A 23,048-nucleotide genomic window follows, 5' to 3' on the forward strand; every position below is an offset into this window, starting at 1 on the left:
TACAGAGGAAGCTGATGTTTTTAGACTACTATCACTTGTGGCAACATTTTCATGTTCCAACACATATTGCCAAGGTCAAGCCCCAGACTCTGTATTTTCAAAGAAACACACCTGCCCAAACAGAAATGGCTGCTTCAAGTAAATTAGATTTCTCTACTGTTTAGGTCAAAACACCAAGGGTTTCAAGGTCAAAACCCACCTGAGAAGTCTGGAGAAAAGCCACAAAGTTACTGTATGTTTGTTTTATACTAATGTTTTAATATGTGTTTTATATTAACACAAGTCCATTACGCACATGCATTAAAACAACATTCAGAAGTTTTACAAAGCTGTGTTGGAAGTTTAAAGGCACAAGCCCATACATTTTATAAAATTTGAGAACAAATGTTATTTTTGCTTACGTTAAAGGACAAATACAAATCAAAAATGGTTTTAAAATTACATTTTGCATCCTCCACCTTAACCACTACAGCTGTAGAAGGACCTTAAAAGAATGAGTGGATTAAGTTAAACATAGATAAACATAAAATGATGCACTTAAGAATAAACAATCCTAACACACCACACAGAAAAACCCCAGGGTCTGAAGTTAATATGGCATGACATTCAGGAGTTAAGACCTTATGATAAACAGTTCTGTGAAAATGGCAGTTTAATGCCCGGTAGTTCTCAAAAATGCAGATCAGATGTTAAGTGTTACTAGGAAAGGATGAAAGAATTAAACAGGGAACATTATTACGCCACTACCTAAACCTCCAGTTTGCACTCCAAGTGCAAAAAAAGGCTGGAGAAGCCAGGTCAAAAACAAATACGAGGAGTAATTCCTCATTCCAATGGCCACAGATCTCCTTGCTGACCAGTGCTGTGGATAGAAGAACTTTACATGGGTTCAAGGGAAACTAGAAAAATCTGTGAAATAAAAATCCATCAGATATGGAAGCACCACCACTGAAGGTACAAAGCCACAGCCAATGCAGAAAGTCCCCTGAGCTAAAGGCAGTTGGAGAAGGAAGTATCAGCATATACTTAACGCTTCTTCTTTAGATATACATATACACTCATTACAACATCTGTTCATGGCTGGTGACTGCACGCTGTAAATGGATCTTTGATATGCTCTAGTATGGCCATTCTTCTATCCTCAGTCATTCTGCACAATTTAAAATGAATGTATACAATGCCAATTGCAATGGCTTGTGATTACCTAGCTGTGTTTTTTTTACTTTCTGTATTTTAGCTCTAAAATTTGGCTGTATGTACTTCTGCATTTCTCTGGGCAAAATCTTACAGCTCCTCCGGGGTAGCCTTCTGTAACTGGCAGGACTTACTGTCATCTTAAAAAGAATTTGCTGGGTATGTTACATTTCTGCTTTTCCTCACCCGATGGCTACACAGTATGGGACCTGATGTAATTGCCACAACTTTCATGGAAGATAAGAAGCGATCCCTATTAAATGAAAACCTCTGTCTCTTGTGCTTAACAAAAGTGAAATAGTGGATTACCTCTAGATGGCTGAGGCTCATCTGGCAAACCCAGGGCTAGTGCAGCCAGAAGGAAGATTTGGTATTCCCTGTAGCTCTGCTGATAATAAGCATAGATCCTGCAAGAAAAGCCAAACTGCCATGGTCACCAGCTGAACTGTACATTAAAGACAGGCCTAAAGCTCACTCTGGCTAAGTTTACACAGTAGACTTGAGATTTCTGAAAGCTTGCTCATCCTCTGATCCCAATAAACATGAGTCAGATTTAAACTAGAAACTCCACAGCTGATGTCCCAAATATACAAGCTCTGCTGATCTGCTTTGTTAACTGAAGCTCACACGTGCTTTTAAACTACTGAGTAAGAGGGAAACTGTGAACTATAGTACTGAAATAATAAATGAAGGAATTACTTGGAGTTATCCCTCTTCTTTTGTTTTAAAATTGAACAGGATGAGCCAATTCAATCATTACCACTGCTTCGATTATTATGAGCTGCCCTTATTTTCTCAGTAGCAGGTAGTTTGTAGCTAAAGTGGCTGGGCAATTTTAAGGCACTACAAGATGGCTGTGTAACATTACCATGTAAATATTTTTCACCATTGCAGCGCTAGTAGTCCTTCAGTCTCATGTTCAGTTACCCTGGAGCACAGAAATAACAAAATACCATCCCTGCCACACTTCAGATTTAATTATAAAATTCATGGTCATAATATTGTGTTGTTTTAACTCTCCTGCTTGCATTACTGTACATTTAAGATGTCTATTACTACCCTCACAACCATTCAAATCAACTAGCCTACAGAAGACTCCCACAGACAACATCAAGAAATAAAAACTTATCAGAAGTAAAATGCAATAGAAGCTCATCCTTTTTTAGCCTCAGTTTTCTGATTACATGCCTACCAGCTCTTCAATTTCTCTTTAAAGTAAGTTTTGGAAAGCCATCTTTCTGAGAAGTGCTACAGCTCTCATGAAATGCAGAGAAACTCAAGGAGCCATCAGCACTGTTTAGGTTTCTTCTAGGTTTATTTTGAACATTATTTATTCAAACAAAATTTCCAAGCCTTAGTTTAATGGTGTTTCCTGAAAAAAAACAGGCATACAAGATTATTCTGACTCCATCATGTTCCAGCTTCCATCCTTTCCTCCAGTCTCTTTCAAAAGACTTTGGAACCCACTGGTCACAAGGCATAAAAATTTAAAATTATATTCTCACAAACTTCAGTAAGATTTAACAGCCACATAAATTAAAAACCAGGATCAGAAACACAGGTGGAGGGACTACTGAGAACAATCAACAAAGCACTTCCTTTTCCACTTGGTAACCTGTATAGAACCAGCTTCATGGAAAAAAAAAAGGAAAAAAAAAAAAAAAAAAAAAAAAGACGCATATTGCTGAGGTTTTGCTTCCCATGAGAAGTTAAAAATAAATGGAACAGGTGTATGGTTTAGGTTTCTTGGTTGTTTTTTGTTTTTTGTTTTTTTTTTAAATGGTGCAGCCAGTGAATTTGATGGAACATATCCCAGTTTCCTGAGTAAAACAATACATTTAAATGGAGAGGCATCTAATACAAACCATAGTGAAAATTATTTGCGCCTTTTGAATTTCAAATTTATAACTTAATGGGTTATTAATTATATATATTAATTAATAAAACAACTTTCAAAAATTATGATGATATCTACTGATTAGTCAACTTGCATTCCTGGACAAATCACACAAATACTCCTCATTCCCAGCTCCTCAACCTCTTCACCAGCTCTAGAAGCATTTAAAGAGCACAAGACTATTCTGCTAACCTCTGTAAAAACACGCACAGAAAAGATATTCTATCCAAAGAAAAGATCTCACACAACAGGAAAAAAACCTATTTCCATGTTACCCGCCAACAGGCATCAACTACTTTCCAAACAAACTGCCTTTAGGCGGAAAGAGGTAAATTTTCAAAGAAATTTTACAGTTATCCTGCACAAACGTTTTTGTACCCTTTCAATACAGACAGCAACTTCAAGCAATCTGACACAGGAATAAATTAACTCAGCTGATCAGAAATATGGAATACTTGTTCTAATTCATACAAAAGCTCTACCACTGTACCATGAGAGAGCTCTGAAGTCATTTGGTGTCTTCACATTTTGTGGAAGATCATTTTCCAATGCATAGGGAATGTGAACTGTGCTAATGAGCTAGAGGCACTGAGTTTGAATGTCAGGACTCTGTATAATGTCTACAAATATCAGCTTCCTCCTTTCATTGCTCTGGAGTGCTAGGCAGAAACAGAGAAGCATCCTCCTAGAAACACACATTTAGGGCATTATCAGACTGGATCAATTCAAACCTACAATGTATTCTGTTACAAGTTTCAAAACTTTTCCACCTAGTTCCAGGAAAAGCCACTGCAGCACTACATTTTAAATTCATTAAAATATACCAGGCTGAGCTTAGCATTTTGTACCAGAAGAGATTCAAGGCAGTACCACAAAATTCCAAACCTACACGACTATAGAAGTGACCAGTTACATAGAGGTTACCATTGTATCTGACAAGTTAGTTGCCAGCAGACTTTTCTGATATTTGTATAGTTGACACAACATAGCATCTGTTCTTCTTGCCACAAGACGCTAACAACACAGCATGCTTGGTCACAGTATAAAGAGGCATGATATACAACAGAGGCACTCAAAAAGCAATACAATATTTTTAGACAAAAACTGCCTTTGAAACAACCTAATATTCCACCACTGGAACTGTAGGGGGCAGGGGATGCAGCAATGGAAGAAGGCAATGGGATGGGTTCAGAGATACATCAAAGAGGTACAGAAAGAGGTTCGGAAAGGAGGACAGAGGAATGGAGCCATCTCCCTGCCTCTAAACAAGGCATGCACTACTGCTGAGCAGCTAAGAGATCACAGCACTATTTCCCAGCATTCAGATTCCCTTGGCACCAGCTCTCAGCAATTCTCCTGCTCCTACGTGCTATGGTGAGAAAATACATCCCCTTGTCCTTCTTTCCATTTTCCACTCTACTCTCAGCAATATGGGCTACAACCCTCCTGACCAAAACCCTGATTATGTTTTCCATCATATTCAATCAAGACTTCTCCATCAATTTGAAAACTACCACTCTCTTGCAAATTTGAAACAATCAATGGACTTTAGAAAACCCAAGTAAGGAACAAGGCAGTTAATTGACAGGGGCATCAAGCAATGCCAGCAGAGTAAGTTCAAAGGAAACACCTATTAGCATCTGTTTCATGAATAGCTACATTGTACATCTTCTCACATGAACATGGGAACAAAAAATTCACAGCAGGAAAAAAGGTATCCATCATCAAGAGCTATTGAAGCATGAAGATATGCCATTTGACTCAGAAAAATCCCAGAACCACTATTCCTATCAGCCACAGAATATCACTGTACAGTTGCTCTGAGTTTATGCTGATCCCCAGGCACCTGTCATTCACCTGTTCAACTCTCCACCACACGAAGCTCGGGTCTGACCCATTTGTTCTGAGTATAGTTTACTGGCACAAATCACTATTTAAAAGAATACACCTGTGAGGCCGTGTGCACGCAGCTCTCGGATATCTTTCAGTCTTCATCGGCACGCTAACCATGAGTGCATGTTTTACTGTTACTGAACAACAACACAAACAAGTTTATGAGCAACACATCTCAAAAGAAATGAAGCAATAGACCATATCCAGCTCCTACACTCAACAGAAGAAAACGAAGTTCAGCAAAATAAGCGGTCAGAACAAGAGCACAGACTATACATGGTCCCATTTTAACATTTACTTTCAGAGTAACCCAGTACATTTCAGGAACTATGTCCTGAGCTCTTACTGGAAAAAAAAAAAAAAAAAAAAAAAAAAGTGACAAAATGTATATCAAAAAGCAAAATCACCAAAACTATCCTCAGTGCAAGTCTTAAAGAAGCTGTTGTGTTAGTGCTGGTTTTGAGCTTGGAGTTTTCTGTTGTTGACACCCAACCACTGGAAATGGGATTTACATTACCAACTCATTTCTTTTTCAGCACCAAACAGCTATCAATTTGTAATGATTTTCAGCCAAAGCTCAACTCGTCTGGATTTGAACAACTGTAGCAAAACATTTGAAAAGCCTTACTTACATAGATTACAAGATGTTATTCTTCCTGGATTTAAGACTAAAACTGGACAAAAAAGGCAACTCTCTAGAGGTAAGGGATGGAAGCAGTCATTTATTTCATGACAAGATCAGAGTTCTCATTAAGGAGAACATTCCTGTCTTTTGGAAAATTATACCAGCTACTATGTTTCTTGAAAAATTAGGCAAATAAGTAAACATACATATATATATTTCTTTCCAGGAAATGTGTCTTTGTAAAAATATCTAAAACTAGTAAAGAAAAAAACCTTCACTTTCAAGTGTTTGGTAGTTGATGTGTCATTCCAAACTTCCCTTCTATTTTGCATTATCCTATTTTTCACAGTGGCTTTGAACACTAAGTAAATAGTACAACAGATTTTTTTTTTAATTTTTATTATTATCATTATTATTATTTATTATTATTTATTGAAGAGATAGTTGTACCTAGAGAATTACTACTTAAGGGTGAAGTGGCTTTTATGGAGAAGTTTATATCACTACAGTAACAGGCAATTACATCAGAAGTATTCTAAATTAATTTGGACATTTCCTTTAGACTTTGACGTTACAATAGAAGGTAATAGGTTACCCAACAAAATTAGTAGATTTGTTAGTACAGCATCTGTATGAATGCTATATGTTAAGTGTAAGCTGTCCTCAAGGAGTGTTCTTTTACATATTTCCATGCTGAAGGTATACAGACAAAAATCAATATATTCCAGAAATGCGGACAAGGTCCATACTGCCTTTACTAAAGGCTCTAAGTTGTGCAGTGTTCTCATGTGACCATTTCCCAAGGCAAATAATCTTTTTGCCTGACCAATTAAGTCATAAATAAAGGACAAACAAGTAAGTTTGGGGATTTTTTAGCCTGGAATGTTCACGGCAGCTTTACAGTGCTAATCTGAACGTAATAAAACCCACAAATATCTTCCAATGCTATAAGAGAGAAAAGCTACAAAGAATAAAATAACAAAATATCCACCCTGTATATTTTCCTAACTTATTATATGTAAGCAGACATTGGCAGGCAGCTTTCCTTGCAAATAACTGAAATTAACAAATCAATAGGAGAACACTCTTTCAACTATTTCAACTGTTTAAATTAAAGTTGGCTGTGGTTTCCACTGTAACTAATAGGAGTAAATAAAAAAATAGCATCTAGTATATACAGCACTGCAGTCATTACAGAAAGGCCAGGAAAGCCAAGAACTAATGAGCCTGAGTTTGCTGACATTTTCATGCATCTTGGCTCTACAGTCTGGCAGAATAGCTGGCACTCTGACAAGCTCGATGACAGACAGTTAGCAGAGCTTTAAATTTGTTGAAGAAGGTGAAGCTGTAATAGCATTTAAAGCAAGCCATTGAGACATTAAGATTAAGAAGTTAAACTGAAGTTTTAGATTGCCAGCTTTATAATTCTGAATCTGTCTCAGAAGTTTAGAGGCTGTCACAAGAACAGACAAACCAGAAAAATTCTGTAACCAAAGTGTTCTTGTAGAAAAGTTCAGAATTTCCTGGGGAACTAGGAACCAACCAATTCAAGAAAGAAAAAGAAAAAAAAAAAAATCCACCAATACAGAATCAGCATCTCCATTTTTTCATCCATTTGTATATATGCAGAGAACACTCCAGTTAATAGCATAAAATAAAAACAGAAGTATATTTTTAAAGAGCATACGCAGTTCCTAAATTAATGCTTCCTAAGTTAAATGAGGCCTGTGGATATCATTGGCTGAAGGTAATTTTTTTGAACACTACAGAAGTACATTTGTTTGAATGTTTGCTTCAAACTGAAGAGTTGTGTTTCCCCAAATGCTTCTTATTGTTTTAGCCTTTGAAATAATAATTAAAAAATGAGAAACTGTGCCTTTGGCTTTATGTGATAAAGTTCAGTCCAGCTATGGTTTATTTAAGTTGACATGCAGCTTGTTTAAAAGATGGTTAAGAAGTGCCTACATCTGAAAATGCTGCACCAAGCCATTTCTACCATAAGAATACAAAATGCTTATAAAAATAAAGACTGTCAAAGAGACTCTCTTGAAGTTTTCATTTCTAACACTTCCTTAATTTATATCTCTCCACCAATTTTAACTGAAAAGACACAGAATCTGAACTTTGTGTAGACAGGATTTTACGAACTCCAGTTACACAATCTGACCTATTCCCCTGCCTAAAAGCTTATACATGAAAAAGGAGAAAAGGCGTGAGCAGTTACTTGACTAGAATTAGAGTTGTTGCCTATTTACCTGCAATGACATCATGTATTAGGAAGGTCTGTCCTAACATGGCCCAAAATATTTCTATTACCTTATTTTCTTGACTAAAACTGAAAATAAAAAGCTGAAAACTATCTTAAAGGCATGGACTGGAACAGGGCAGAGAGCACTAAGCTATGAAACAGTCCAGAGAAGCAAAAATGGTCATAACATAGAAAGTACCTGCTGTGTGACTTCCCTACCAAGGGCCACTAAGCCAAAATCCAACCTGGGCTGCTCCTGCCATGCGTGGGTGCCCTCACCAGGCAGCATCCAGCTGTCCACCACCACTGCACTGTGCCCACAGCACCCCACTCCCACACCTGCTCCTCAGCCACTCCAATTTCAGCAAACTTCAAAATAAAAAATTCCATTCAATAAGAAATTTTATTTAATATTGTGGAGTGGCATTTTAGCAAGCATTAATACACTCACCAGCAATTACTATTTTTAGCAGTATTTCAGCTTCTGTTTAGGTTAGCAACAAATAATTATATAAGTCTTAATTGTATATTTACACAATTAGTCACAAATTTTATTACATTTTTATACAGATTTGCAAGACAAATCAGTCCAGTGCATTGCTAACACATGTATCTCCACACACAAGAACATACATAACTGATAAATCAGAGAAGCAGTAGCACAGCTTAAGGGAAGTTTGCTTCTGCCTTCTACTCAGCCTGTTTTCAGCAGAACCGTAGGGTTCTTCCAAAGCAATAAAAACCACCAGACAGAACTCAATGCTGATTCTCTGCTGGCACCAAGCTTTCATTATAATCCAGAAGAGGACCAAAAATATATTACACATGCAGCTTGGAATTCTGTAGAGCAGATGACCTCTTCCAACCTGCCAGGACTAGCGGGCAGGCTTGTCTCTTTAGCCTTGGGTCTGGTAGGCTTGCTAGCCCCTTGCATGCCTGCCCGAAGGGCCGCCCTGTGGAGGACTCTCAGAAATTGTGGCTAATCAGCCCTTCTCTCCCTCTCCTTCTCAGTCTGGTACCCTGGCACGGAGAAACACAGGCTCTTTTGCACCCCATGTGGAATAAAGGGTCATAGTGAACATTGCAGTGAGCCAGGGGAAAGGCAGCTTGAGAAACTAAGGGATTAAGACAGTGCTAGCTGGAGCTAGTGACAGTGTATTTCAGCTGCATTCATTGGTTCAAATAGCAACTGAACCCGTGTAAATGAGGTCTACAAATTTGTAGTTAAACTACCTAAGAGCTCATGCATTATTGTTTTGTTATTGTTGGTTTCTTGATTAAAAAAGCATAATTACAACTTGTCATTAAGGGTACCCTTGCAAGAATCTATGCAAGAATAAAAACTTGTAACACTGATTTTCCATGTCACAGTTCATGAAGTTTTTCAGTTTTGATTTGAAGTTAAAATTACATCCACAGAATTCTCTTGTTCCAAAAACACAGACCAAGTATCAACAAAACGGACTTTTCTATCTCCACATAAGCAATAGGTCTTTTAATATTTGAAAATTAAATCTACCTATGCAACTTTACCTTATTTAATATAGTATTTAAAAGACAGAGCCTATCAGCATGTATACTTTATTTGTTAATAGCGAAACAAGTCTGAATCCTAGTTCAAAACAAGCAGATGAGAAAGAGGAGTTAAATTAAAAGCTCAGTTCTACGCCAAATGAAGTAAGAAGTGAATTCTGCCATTGATTTTTAATGAAAGCACGCTTAGTACCCACACATCTTTCAGAAGTTAAAAGAGCAGCTAAGGTTTTGTATCTCTCAATCCATGCAACAATGCCATATGCTGTCACTTAGAGCTATGAATTTAAGCTTTCTTCCTTTCACAAATGCCCCCCCCCCCCAAAAAAAAAAGGCCAATGAAAGTATTGCTATACTTTATTTTGGTAAAACAGATGAATACACAACAGAAAGCCCATTCTAATCTATATTTAGCACTGACATAAAGTGGATGCCTTCTACAGACAAAACTTCTTTAAAGTGTACATACCCCTGTTGAAAGGAAAATCTACCATTCTCTGCAGTTTACCTTCAACTGAATGTAAGCAAAAAATACAGTTAACAGAGCTTCATATGATGAACAACAGAAGTTCAGAAAATGGTTAAATATTAAACAGAATCTTCAATTAAAGTATTCTAGTGTACCATTCACCACTTCTCCATAGACGGCAAAAGAATGGAGTTGTGTTTATACATTCAGAGAACTTCAGTATAACTCAACATTATAACACATATAAAAAAAAGTCAGTGTGCAAGCAATGTTCTGTTCAGAAGACTTCCTGATACCTCTTAGCTGTAAGAGTACTATAAATGCTACACTACACTCTAGCGTCCTTTTTCTGAATAGCAGGCAGTTCTGTCAAACTCACTTTGATTTTGATCTAGCATCAATCTTACTAAAAAGCAGTCAACCAGTTTTCTGGTAAAATGCAATGAAATAACATTTTTAAATAGTATAACTGTTACTAGCAGTAAACAGTAATTATAGTTCATTAAAATGTGTTGATTTTTACTGAATACAGAATATTTTATTTATTTAACCAGGCATGAAGTTCATTAAGTTATTCTAAAGCTTTTTGGAGATACTGTAAGATGCTGTTTTTAAGGTATACAACCAATTAAGCACAAATGCTTTTAAATGCTGAATATAGCGGTCACCACATCAAACTCTAGAACCATATTGATTTGTACCTAATGACCACTCAAGGTGCTTTGCAGTCAGCATTTCTTAGGAAAAATAACTTAAAATAATACTTTCTTTTGCATAAGAAAGCCAGAGGTCTGTTGCATAGATGAACTTTTCTTGTATAACTTGGAAACACTAGTGTTATAACTGATGTAGTATATTTGGCAAGCATGCTCACAAAAGTTAACAAAAACAAGCTTAGACTGCACCTGAGTACCTCATTAAGAGATTGACGGGAGCAAGATGGACCACAACACTAAGATTTTGCACTGAGAAAATTAGCACTGCCTGGTCTGAGAAGCACTGGTATTAACTCAGACAGAGAACAACAGTACAAAGCTATAAACAGACTCATAAAATAATTCAGATTGAAAGGGACCTCCGGACATCATCTGGGCCAGCTTTCCACTCAAAGCAGGAATAATTTCAAAGGTCTTGAGCAGACTGATCTGAGCATTTCCAAGGATAGAGACTCCAGAGTCTCACCAGGCAACCAGCTCTAGCATTTAACCACTCTCACAAAGAGTAATTTGTTTTTTCTTACGTTGAAACACAGCTACCTTCTCGTTGAAACAGCCAGGATACACTGGAGCTCTTCTGACACCAGGGCACACTGCTGGCCCCCCATTCAGCCTGCTGCCCACCTTGGTGCCCTAGTTCTTTACTGCAGAGTGGTTTCCTTGCCGGCCAGTATGCAGGCCTGCAATGCTGCCAGGGCTCATTCAGCCCCGGACACAGGGCATTGAATTTGCTGAATTTTGTGAGGTTCCTAATGACAAGACAGTTCATCAACATCTCTCTGAATGGCAGCTCTATCCTCCTGCAGTCCAGCAACTGCTCCCTCTATGTTGGTGCCACCTGCAAGCTTGTTGTGCACGCCTTCCACCCTACCACCCTGATCATTAGGAACATGTTCACCAGCTTTGCACACAGCATAAACCCCCACAGAAACCTCTCCTAAGCAGCTGTCTCATAGACTTTGAACTGTCGATCACTTGAGCTCAACAGTCCAGCCAGCTCTTTGTTCATTTTGTAGCCCCATTTATCCAGTCTGCATCTTCTCACCTTGACTACCAGGGTACTGTAGAAAATTGTCAAACACCTCTCTAGTATTCTTATCCACTCAGACAAATGTAACCACCACTATTTCAAAACCTGTCATTATGGTTAGATGCTATTAAATCCATTAACCAGTTTGGCAAAGTAGGTGGGCATGCTATTCTTCGTTCTGTCCCCTACCCCCACTTCTTTTTGTGCTACATGACTTCAATAGTCCTCTGATAGTGCCGTTACTAAATTTCTCCTTTGACCCCTCTCCAAACTGCTACATAATCTATATTTGCAAACATGAACAGAATATGAAACCAAAGCAGTGGCTCACAACAGAATTATATTGAAGGGTAACTAAATTAATAGGGTTTGATGGATTATATCCACTGTACTGTTATAAATCATCAAAGACATCACCAAAGTAGTTTTAGAGACTGAAGCTCTAAGATATTTAGGTGTCCAGATCCCTCTGAAACTACTTGAGTTTAAAACACATACATATTCATCAGAATCTCTGCTTGAGTTCTGTGGTGGGTTGACCGTGGCTGGATGCCAGGTGCCCACCAAAGCCGTTCTATCACTCCCCCTCCTCAGCTGGACAGGGGAGAGAAAAATATAACAAAGAGCTTGTGGGTTGAGATACGGACAGGAGAGATCACTCACCATGATTACCGTCACGGGCCAAACAGACTCAGCTTGGGGAAAATTAACTCCATTTATTACAAATCAACCAGAGTAGGGTAATGAGAAATAAAACCAAATCTCAGAACACCTTCCCTCCATCCCTCCCTTCTTCCCGGGCACAACTTCACTCCCGGATTCTCTACCAACCCCCCCAGTGGCACAGGGGGATGGGGATGGGGTTTACGGTCAGTTCATCACACGTTATTTTCTGCCGCTTCATCCTCCTCAGGGGCAGGACACATCACACTCTTCCCCTGCTCCAGCGTGGGGTCCCTCCCACAGGAGACAGTCCTCCACAAACTTCTCCAACGTGGGCCCTTCCCACGGGTTGCAGTTCTTCACAAACTGCTCCAGCATGGGTCCTTTCCACGGTGTGCAGTCCTTCAGGAGCACACTGCTCCAGCGTGGGTCCCCATGGGGTGACAAGCCCTGCCAGAAAACCTGTTCCGTGGGCTCCTCTCTCCACAGATCTGCAGGTCCTGCCAGGAGCCTGCTCCAGCGTGGGGTTCCCACGGGGTCACAGTCTCCTTTGGGAACCCACCTGCTCTGGCGTGGGGTCCTCCCCGGGCTGCAGGTGGATATCTGCTCCACTGTGGACCTCCATGGACTGCAGGGGCACAGCCTGCCTCATCATGGTCTTCCCCACGGCTGCAAGGGAATCTCTGCTCCGGCGCCTGGAGCACCTCCTCCCCCTCCTTCTTCACTGACCTGGGGGTCTGCAGGGTTGTTTCTCTTACATGTTCTCACTCCTCTCTCCGGCTGCCGTTTTCGTCTGTCTCAGCTTTTTTTCCTTCTTAAAAATGTTATCACAGAGGCGTTACCACTATCGCTGATGGGCTCGGCCTTGGCCAGCGGCGGGTCCGTCTTAGAGCCGGCTGGTATTGGCTCTGTTGGACACAGGGGAAGCTTCCAGCAGCTTCTCACAGAAGCCACCCCTGTAGCCCACCCCACTACCAAAACCTTGCCACACAAAGCCAATACAAGTTTCGTAAGGCATAAAGGGGCTATATATGTAAGAAAGTTTGTTGTACTTGATGTTTGGGTTTTTTTAATCTACTTGGAAATGACATATTCTAAAAGGCACTTAAAATCAACATAATGCACTGCATTAGCTGCCTGCTTTTTCATACATTAGGTTTTTTAAAAGAACTTAGATGTTCCTGGAGAACTAGATGTAGGTCTCCAAGAAAAAGGCACATCTGGATTTAATTGCTCATCTCTTTGGTATTGTAATGAAGAAATTCCCTATTAGAGGGTACAACTAACAAACACTTCTATTAAAAATAGCAAAACACATGTAAACCCTGACGATTTTACAGGCTCAGAACTCCATTCAATGAAAAGTCCAACAAAGAGAAATTATCAATTTTCTAAATCAAATCCTAATAGACACTGAGGAAAAAAATTAAAGGGATTATTTCCAAATTGCGTAAGAGTAATACTGAATTCAGAACTATCAGGAAAAACAAGTTCTATACATCATAAAACTGAAGTGGACAACTACTGTTGTCCTATACAAGTAACAAAACATATGAACCCCCAAATCACCCTTTGTGAGCATCGTTCTTTATAAAATACCACTCATTTGATTCACAATTTTCTAGCAGTTAAGAATATAATCCATTGTTAACAAAACCAGCCATGGTTAGTCACTGTCCCCTCATAACAGTCTGACCTTATCTCTGATTAACTTTTCTGGCAGTGGATTTCTCCAGACTGTTTGGCTTCCTTAATAAACCCACAAACTGTAGGTGCTTTATTTAAGGTAAGGAGCATTTTCTTTCCACTATCTGATGTGAGCATCAAAATACATAATTCCTGAACATTTCACATTCATTCCAATTTCCTCCATTTATTCTCTCCCCAGTGCATGATTGACCTATTTTCAATTTCATTAAACTGGACTTATGAAATAAATGGAAATGTTGAAGTGCTGGTACTAAGCAGAAGTATAGGGAAGAATGCCTATTCTATGACACCATAAGAAAATAAAAATATTTTATAACAAACATTGTAAGGTTGTATAAGCAGATATTGTCAGTTCATATAAGAAGTGTGCCTTTTAAGGTGCTCCTCCTGAAACCTAAGGAGCATGAACACTCAATTTTATTTAAAATCTCTAGCCTTTTGGAAAACAGTTGATTGACTGCTTAAAAAAGAAAAAAAAAAAAAACCAACCACCCCCCCCCAACAAACTCAGAAAATTGTATTATCGATTGTTGATATAGAAACAATTACGAAAAATATGTAGAAAGAAATAAAGATCAGCCACAGTATTTGGTTACTCATTAGGTAAGAAAAATTCCAGTTAACTTTACAACATAAATCATCTACTATCTATTACTGTTGTGCCAGAAAAGCCATAGGATGAGGCCTCCAGGACACGTTTTGTCTGTTTTGTTTAAATTATTGTCTTGCTGGACACTATGAAGTACAGCAAGGACACATTCTTCTTTATGTGACTAAGCCAATACAGCTGGACATTCATGAGAAGACAAACTTATGATTAAACGAAAACCAGCTGTTACAGACAGTTTGCAGTTCTTCAATACCAACATAGATGTTGAATAACTAGGAACTGAGGACAAGAATTTAAAAAGAAACTCTTACCACAAATGATAAGCATCATCGGTGTAACTCAGAAATTGTATGTAGAAAGATGGAGAAAAAAATAGCTGAGGCCTATGTCTTAGAAGCCCAAGGAAAGCTATGCTTCTAGTAACAACACAGGCAACTACTAGGCTGACACATCCAGGAGTTCAAAGTTGGATTATTTGTTCCAAGCAGAAAGCATTACAGACCTTGACAAAAAAACATCTCAGCAGAGCTTGTGGAGCTAAAGTATGATCCTGGTAAAGCTATAAAAGAGCCAAAAAAACCCCGAATCCAGTGCTCAGAAGACAGTATATGACTTAAAAAATGAGAAACTGACACACAGGTGCATTGCAAGGGATAAATCTGGATGGGAGATCAGATGGTGGAATGAAATACAGCCACTAAAAGAAGACTCCAACAACGACCTTCCACAACTGAAATGGGAGAAAAAAACAAAATCATAAATGAAAGGCAGCCAAAAAACTACAGGTGGAAGAAGTCAGATCACCCTGATAATTCATTCTCAGGAAAGTCGGGGGGGGGGGGGGGGGGGGGGGGCGGGAAGAAACAAAAATAAATTCTGGCATACAGAGTCAAGAAGCGGGGAAAGTTTGAGTGGTACATCTGAAGTGACAGGAAATCTTGGTTTTGTAAAAATGAAACTCAATTAGGCTGAGGGGAAAACAAAAGACGAAAAAAAAGGGTAACTGAAGAAGAATCTGAGTGAAGTAAGATCACATCAGTCACAGGATGTTCAGACAAGCTCTACAGTACTTTTATGTCATAAACAACTCTGGGATATGTCAGGGCTGGCTTTCCTCAAAAGGAAATACTGTTCTGTTTCATAGCACCACATTCCAAATGAAATTCACCCATGCCAATCTCAGATGCAAGCCTCAGAAACTACAAGAAAAATCACAGAATTGGCTGCACTTAAACCAACTCTTACTTGCATATATGGATAACAGTCTGAAGCTCTCACCTAACCATCTTCTGTAACCATCACAGCATGAAAAGTAAAGTATGTATTTTTTTGTTTAGGTTTTTGCTTTGTGTTATGTTTATACAAATCAATAGCAATTCTTGTAAAGGAACCATTGGTATTTTTAATATTCCTCATGATTAAATTGGGAAGGCTCGATCAATGTTGAAACATCTTTGGCTTCTCTTACAATACACTACCATCCCCGAGGCAAAGTTGCACTTGGTATAATTACAGAAAAGAAGCAGATCAAAGGTACTAGAGTTGCTTTTATGAACAAGATTATTCTCTGCTGCAGTTATCTCTGGTTGTGCTCCTACTAACCTATAGTTGTCCATAGTCAAAAGGATGTGGCCAGACTGACAAACTTTTTTCTCCTTTTTCTTTTTTTATTTTAATTTTAATGCCAGCTGATCAAAATGAATGCTAACCAAGTCAGTCGAGCACAAAATAAGTGGCCTAAAAAGGTCACTACTCATGAATCTGATCACAATATAATAGAAAATGAATAAATGCCTTTGAAATTTAGACCAGCAGAAAGAAGTAACATTCAAGTCACTAAAATTTTTAAATCATCAACAGTTCTGGCACCACTCATTACTGCCAATATAGGCCAAAGAGTCAACAGCATGAGAAACTACTCTGCATATAGTAACTGCTAAATGCAGAACAAAAATAAACTGAAACCCACTGACCAATGTTTAGCTTCATATTTATAATACTAACCAATAGAAGCCACAGAATTTAGTGTGTGAACTACAATCATTTAAAGCAACATTAATAAAAGTCTGTTAAGATTGTAAGAGGCACTGAACTTCAAAACTAATGCTTGGTAATTTTTCCACTTACTTTAGCTTCTCTTCCTAAAATGTGGTACAGATTACGTATACCTTAGTTCACCAATTTCAAACAAGTTACAACTTCATCTGTAGTAAATTCTACATTTATTTTACTATTAAGTATATAATTTCAAGAGTCCTTCCTAACATTCTTTAAAACTCCTTGAGAACCTTCTACTGAAAATAAATCAAGAACTCAAGAGACGTATGTGTCTATGAAGGAAAAAGGTAATTCTTGAATGCTAGAGACTTTCAGCTTGTGTACACTTGCATTCCACACCCCCAGCCCTATTAAAATTTCTTAGCCTCTTCAGAAGAGCTGACATATTACTGCATAAATCCCTCTGCTGCTCCAATGGCAGGAAAATCTACATAACCACTTAGTGCTGGAATAAACTTCCATAGTTTGTAAAATAACTTTTTGCATTGCAAAAATAAGCATTTATTGTTAAATAATCCTGCATTAGGCTGTAAAACCTTTAAGGAATGTTTTCCCCTTGATTCACATGTGTTTAAATGTCAAACTCACAACAGTAATTTGTTCTGTGGTCTTGCAGCTAGATTCTCTGCTGGCCAGTAAAGAACAATCAACTCCCAAGTCTGAGGGCAGACAGGCCAACAGAATCTCCTTGCTCAAGCCCTTAACTCACCCTGTAGCTTTCTAAGGGTACTGCTTCAGATCTACCTATGCAAATATACAGATATCCAAGATGGCTATGAATGCATAAATCAAATATCAAAAAGAATACAGTCATGGCAACAGAGCTTTTCTTCATGCCACTCACATTTGCTACAGGTTTGACAAAGCCCCAAAGCAGGGTCAAACACCTGATTTACACCAAGGTCTCTCTTACCTTCTCAGCTGCCTAGATACCGATGCTTACAGAAACTGAAATACATTCACATCTCTACCCTTCTGTGTTAAATTATATTTGAAATGATCTACGTAAAAATCACTAAATGTCATGAATAAACACTTTTTATTCACAGTAAGGAGATGAGAAACCTTTGCCAATACTTCTAGATATTTTCTGAAGAAATACAACTTATAGGTGACAAAGCCTGTAACTATTTTATCAGGCTCATCTGGGTTGAAACTAGCTTACAAAAGCCTCATCAATTCACCAGTTCAGGGAATTCTGTCCCCACATTTGGACAACACTTTTAAAAACCTATTTATGCAATTACCGGGCCAACACAAGGGTACAACAGAATTGCATATGCACCATGTTTTTTGAAAAGTAATAAATGAAAAAAGTTACAAGAAACAAAATTCAGTTCCATAGGCCAAAAACCCATGAAGAGATAAATAATTTCTGATTCCTTCAGCTACACTGCAACACACAGAACAATTTACCCACTTTGCTATTAACAGCACGAGCTAAAGACAACTCTTTTAAAAAACATAATTCCTTTCCCCAGTGTTTCCCTGCTAGGCACTCCCCTCTTCCCAGCTTCAAACTGGTGTTGTGTCACTGACAAAGTCCTTCCACACAAATCCAAAGGCAGACCTAAGATTTAATTTCTTCAACATAATCACTCTTCACAGACACTTTGTTAGACATATCTGCAAAATACTGAATACTACCTACCAAAATATCTTCCTCAGCAAATGCTGATGCTGCAGATACTTTTGATATACTGTCTTGTAAGCTACAATACATAGCATCTTCGTAATCAACCTTTGACTGCCACCAAGAACTGGAAAGCAAGTTTCATGTTTACAAAAGGTTACTATTTCTAGGGGGTTTTGCCTCATGTCAGAATTAAATTTTATTACCAGCTATTTGTGCTCTTCTGGCAGATCTATAATTGCCTTTGTCTCATTACTATCCTATCACTTCACCAAGACCATCTCCTCTGTTGAAGGTACTACTTCTTTCTGCCAGCTTTTGGTCAAATGGCCAGGAATGAGAGTATTACTATAACTTTATCATCAGTGGTTACATTATTATCTTCTGCAGCTCACAAGAAAGATATATACTATTAATTTTAGTTTATTTTGAATGGGGATACTTTTGATTTAGTAGTATTAAGTCATCTCAGTGCTCTATCACAGCAGTTTAAACTTATCTGAGTCAAGCTTCCACAGTTCCACCTTGTCGTGGTTTAACCCCAGCCAGCAACTAAGCACCACGCAGCCGCTCACTCACTCCCCCCCCACACCCAGTGGGATGGGGGAGAGAATTGGAAAAAAGGTAAAATTTATGGGTTGAGATAAGAAAAGTTTAATAGAACGGAAAAGAAGAAACTAATAATGATAATGATAACACTAGTAAAATTACAATAGTATTACTATAAGGATAATAAAAGGATTGGAATATACAAGTAATGCACAATGCAATTGCTCACCATCCAACGACCGACGCCCAGCTAGTCCCTGAGTGGCGATCCCCTCAGCCCCACTCCCCCCAGTTTATATACTAGACATGACATCACATGGTATGGAATACCCCTTTGGCCAGTTTGGGTCAGCTGCCCTGGCTGTGTCCCCTCCCAACTTCTTGTGCCCCTCCAGACTTCTTGCTGGCTGGGTATGAGAAGCTGAAAAATTCCCTGACTATGTCTAAATATTACTTAGCAACAACTGAAAACTTCAGTGTTATCAACATTTGAACTCAAAACATAGCACTATACTAGCTATTAGGAAAACAATTAACTCTATCCCAGCTGAAACCAAGACACTGTGATTCTGTGATGTAAGCAATAGTGACAAGACAGTGTGACAAGACAGTGTGATCATACTTACAGGCACAGCTGAGAACCCTAACCCTACAGGACTCAGAGTAGTCATTGACAATTATGTCCTGATAGGAAGCAGGTAATCCTCTTCAGAGAGCAAAAGAGAAAATGCCTGAAGTGGAAAAAAATTACCCCAAAGTATGAGATGGTAACACTGCTCCATTCCACCACCATTTGGAGAAGGACCTATATTACTAGTGTCTTGTTATCACTGCTGCACCAACCACAAATAACAGAGATCCCCATAGACTAAATGATACTTACCCTCCTTCACAGTAGCGCCATACATACACACACTAATACCAAATGATGAGATATAGCAATACCCTCCTGAAATCCTACAAGAGTCCTTCCAGTCACACAGTGAACCCACCTCTCCTGATGAAGGAACATAGAACTGGCACAATCTGGCTTTTAGTTGCTGCCAAATTTAACATGTATGTGAATGGGTCTCATTTTGTTTCACCTGCTTAGCCTTTTCCTTTCTGTCTCCTGATGATGCACAAATTTAGCTCCTTCTAAACTCTGCAGGATCACCTTATTTATCCATGTAATTTTGACATGAACATTCTCAGATACACTTGTAAACACACTTTACTCATTTAACTATACTGAAAATGAGTAAATTCAGCAAAAATATTGCTCAGATTTAGGAGTCTTTGAAAGTGCTAATAGCATTTGAAAAAATTTGCCTTTGATACACCACTTAAGAACCTGGAATAATAAACTTCACTCCAGTGATGCCTGTCACCTAAACGTGGGTTGTTTTTTTTTCCTTTTTTCAATGCAAACGTAACAGGAGATGCATGAAACTTTTTAAAATATATCCTACAGAACAGTAAGTCACCTCTTACAAGTCACAAACCATGAGGAAACACACAGTTTCAGTTTCATAAAATGTTTGTTTAAGCAGTGATAAGTAATCAATACTTTCAGGGAGTGAAAAATTGCAATAAACTTAGAGCACTGAAAATAAATGCCTGGAGTTCATTTTTAAGAACATCAAAGAAATCAAAGGCTATGGAGCTATTTTCTTGCAGCAGGCATTGCTAAAAGAATTAATGCATGTTTATTTCACTGTCTCTGATAGTTAATTAAACTTTAAAATTCATGTTTACACTTAAATACCATACCAATATGCTATAAAGCAACTGCATATATTTATTGTGTTGAAAACAGACCACATTGCTGCTTCAGCCTTTGCATGACTTAACAGGAATATTAAAAAATATTAACAAATATGGACACTTACGTAAGAACACTAAATTTTTCCTCAAAACATGAAGCAGCACTATGCCATCACATCATTATCAATCTATCAACACTACCAAGAGCGCTCACACAGTACCCAGTTTAAGTATAGTATCTGTAATACCTTAGATATAGGCAAAGGGAGCATTTGTATTAAAGGATTAAAGTTACTCCTTCTCTTCTCCCCCCTGCCCCTTGAAATACAAATACCATATAACAGCATATATCATAGCAGAACCTGAGAAAACACCAGTGGTTGTTATCCTAACTTTATCCTAGCTTTACAACATAAATTAGCCCTGCAAACATAGAGGACTGTTTCCAGTGGGGATTTCTGATGGCCCACAAGAGACCTAGCAATATGCGTAGATCATAAACAATACTCACAGTTAAAAATCTTAGTTTTTCCTGAAAACATTCCTCAGAAGTTCTCCTACTACAGTAAAATTCTGCACGTGCACAGTCAAGATCTGCGGTAACAAGTCATTGTGCATTTATTGCTTTTGTACTACCAAAAGGCTTTTTCCCTAACAGCACACCAATTATCTAGAAAAGAGTGAACTCCGACCTATACAAGGACAAAATTTCAAAATGGTATATTGCTCTCAGCTTGTCACACCACAAAATCAAATTGTTGTCCTATATGGCTTCAATTGTGGGGCCTCCTCATTTTGTTTTCCATGCTAACAGCAACTTGGAAACTATATTAAGCTTATTCTGCAATTTAAATGTCTTTAACTTCTGAAAGGAAGTTGAACATTGTCAGCTGAGAAAGCCTAAGAAGTGATCAAATAATCATTGGTGATTCAAAGTTTATCACCACTGACCTTTTGGTTTTGGCAGACAACCAATTGAATTGTAGCCTCAAGAATAAAACAGCATAAAGTCAACTGCACATACTTCCTTTGCATCAGCCATTTGCCACCTCAAACACCAACTATGAGTAGGATCATTTTCCACAATCTTTTTTTTTTTTTAAACTAGTGCTTACACACACACAAACCTTCAAAATGTAAAATTTAATTACATTATTTCATTCAAACTCTCCACCATAAGCTATTGCAAATGCTAGCATTTTCTCCACAACCACCACAGGCAATAGAAAGTCTCAAATACATAATACTTAGAAACATTCTGCTCCTTCAGGACACTCAAGTCATTCACATTATCCAAATAAAAACTTATCTACCTTACTCCCACATTTCTGTTTCACATCTTGACTGAATATTTGTTAGAAAGCTGTCAATCGGACATCTTGCCTTATCAAAAAAGAAGCCAAAACCTTAAGTCAGTCCCCATGAGGAATCACCAGATAATGCTAAAGAGAACCCGTTCTTCTGTGCTTTTGTACTGAATTCAGACCATCACCACGATAAACATTGATTCCAAATACTCTTAAATCACATTCATTAAGGTGCTTTACAGTAAAAATCTACACTATAGTTTAGAAAATTGAGGGATTCAGTTAAAGATACCTGTCCCCAACCATCACCATCATGATAACATTCAGGGTAATAATCAAGTTTCATAACATTCCCTCCCACGATGTACCCTAAGTCACTGACTTACTCACTTTTACTCCAAGTCATGCCACGGAATGCTGTGCTCAATGACAACCAGAATGAGGAAGAGGATGGAGAGGATACACTGCAAAAATAGACTGAGTGCAGAATTCAGTCTTGCATCGTAACCTCCATCAAAACTTAGTTTCAAAAAAATTGCCACTTTCCTTGTTTCTTAAAAAGCAAGCAGCTCTGTGGTCTTTTTATCCTCCCTGGTTTCTCTGCCCCTACATTTCTTTGTCTCTGTCCTCATTGTACCCATGCTCTTCACAGCAAGTGTAATTCATTTAGAGCTCTTTAGGAAGCTGTTGTTTTAATACTATATGGTGATGAGGAGCTGAGTAAATACTTTCCATCAGGTTTTACTATGAAAGAAAACAGGGGGATGCCTATTCTGGAAACCATTTTTGTAGGTGACTCAGCAGAGAATCTGTCCAAAATCAAAGGAACTAGAGCAGAGGTTATGAAACACACTGACTAAATAAACAACAATAATCAGCAGCACCCTACAGGCATTTTGAAAGAACTTAAGGTTAAATAGGTGAGTAAGGAATGACAGTAGGTTAACTCTCATTCAGCTGTTCCTTGGCACCTCAGGACTAGAAATGGCAAACATAAAACAACTTCAAAAAAATTAAAATCTGCAACAAATGAAACTGTTACTGTAAGCTGAAACTATAATTAAAAATATGGTTAGTGAACACTTATAAAAACACATGATTTACATGAAAAGACTTGGCATGGCTTTTGCAAAAGGAAATCTTGCTTTTCAAAACTATTTTAAGATC

General features: G+C 38.2%; 1 protein-coding gene across 5 annotated transcripts in view; it reads right to left on the minus strand.

The window, feature by feature from the left end:
* Window positions 1–23,048, minus strand: part of DTWD2 (DTW domain containing 2) — a 91,924-nt gene that overhangs the window by 66,759 nt on the left and 2,117 nt on the right. Inside the window, exons 1-2 of one of the 5 annotated variants that reach the window (XM_041120879.1) lie at window positions 2,063–3,083; window positions 1,504–1,601 (exon numbers count right to left, since the gene is read on the minus strand). The exons of 1 other annotated variant lie outside the window; for it this stretch is intronic. In XM_041120879.1, coding sequence (XP_040976813.1) covers window positions 1,504–1,524 — 21 coding nt within the window. In that variant the 5' untranslated portion in view covers window positions 1,525–1,601; window positions 2,063–3,083. Of the gene's footprint in view, window positions 1–1,218; window positions 1,359–1,503; window positions 1,602–2,062; window positions 3,084–19,711; window positions 19,736–23,048 lie in introns of those variants that run through there. 3 more of the 5 variants (XM_041120880.1, XM_041120882.1, XM_041120883.1) reach the window with 3 other exon arrangements.

This window comes from Aquila chrysaetos, chromosome Z, assembly GCF_900496995.4.
Source record: "Aquila chrysaetos chrysaetos chromosome Z, bAquChr1.4, whole genome shotgun sequence".
Classification (NCBI taxonomy): domain Eukaryota; kingdom Metazoa; phylum Chordata; class Aves; order Accipitriformes; family Accipitridae; genus Aquila; species Aquila chrysaetos.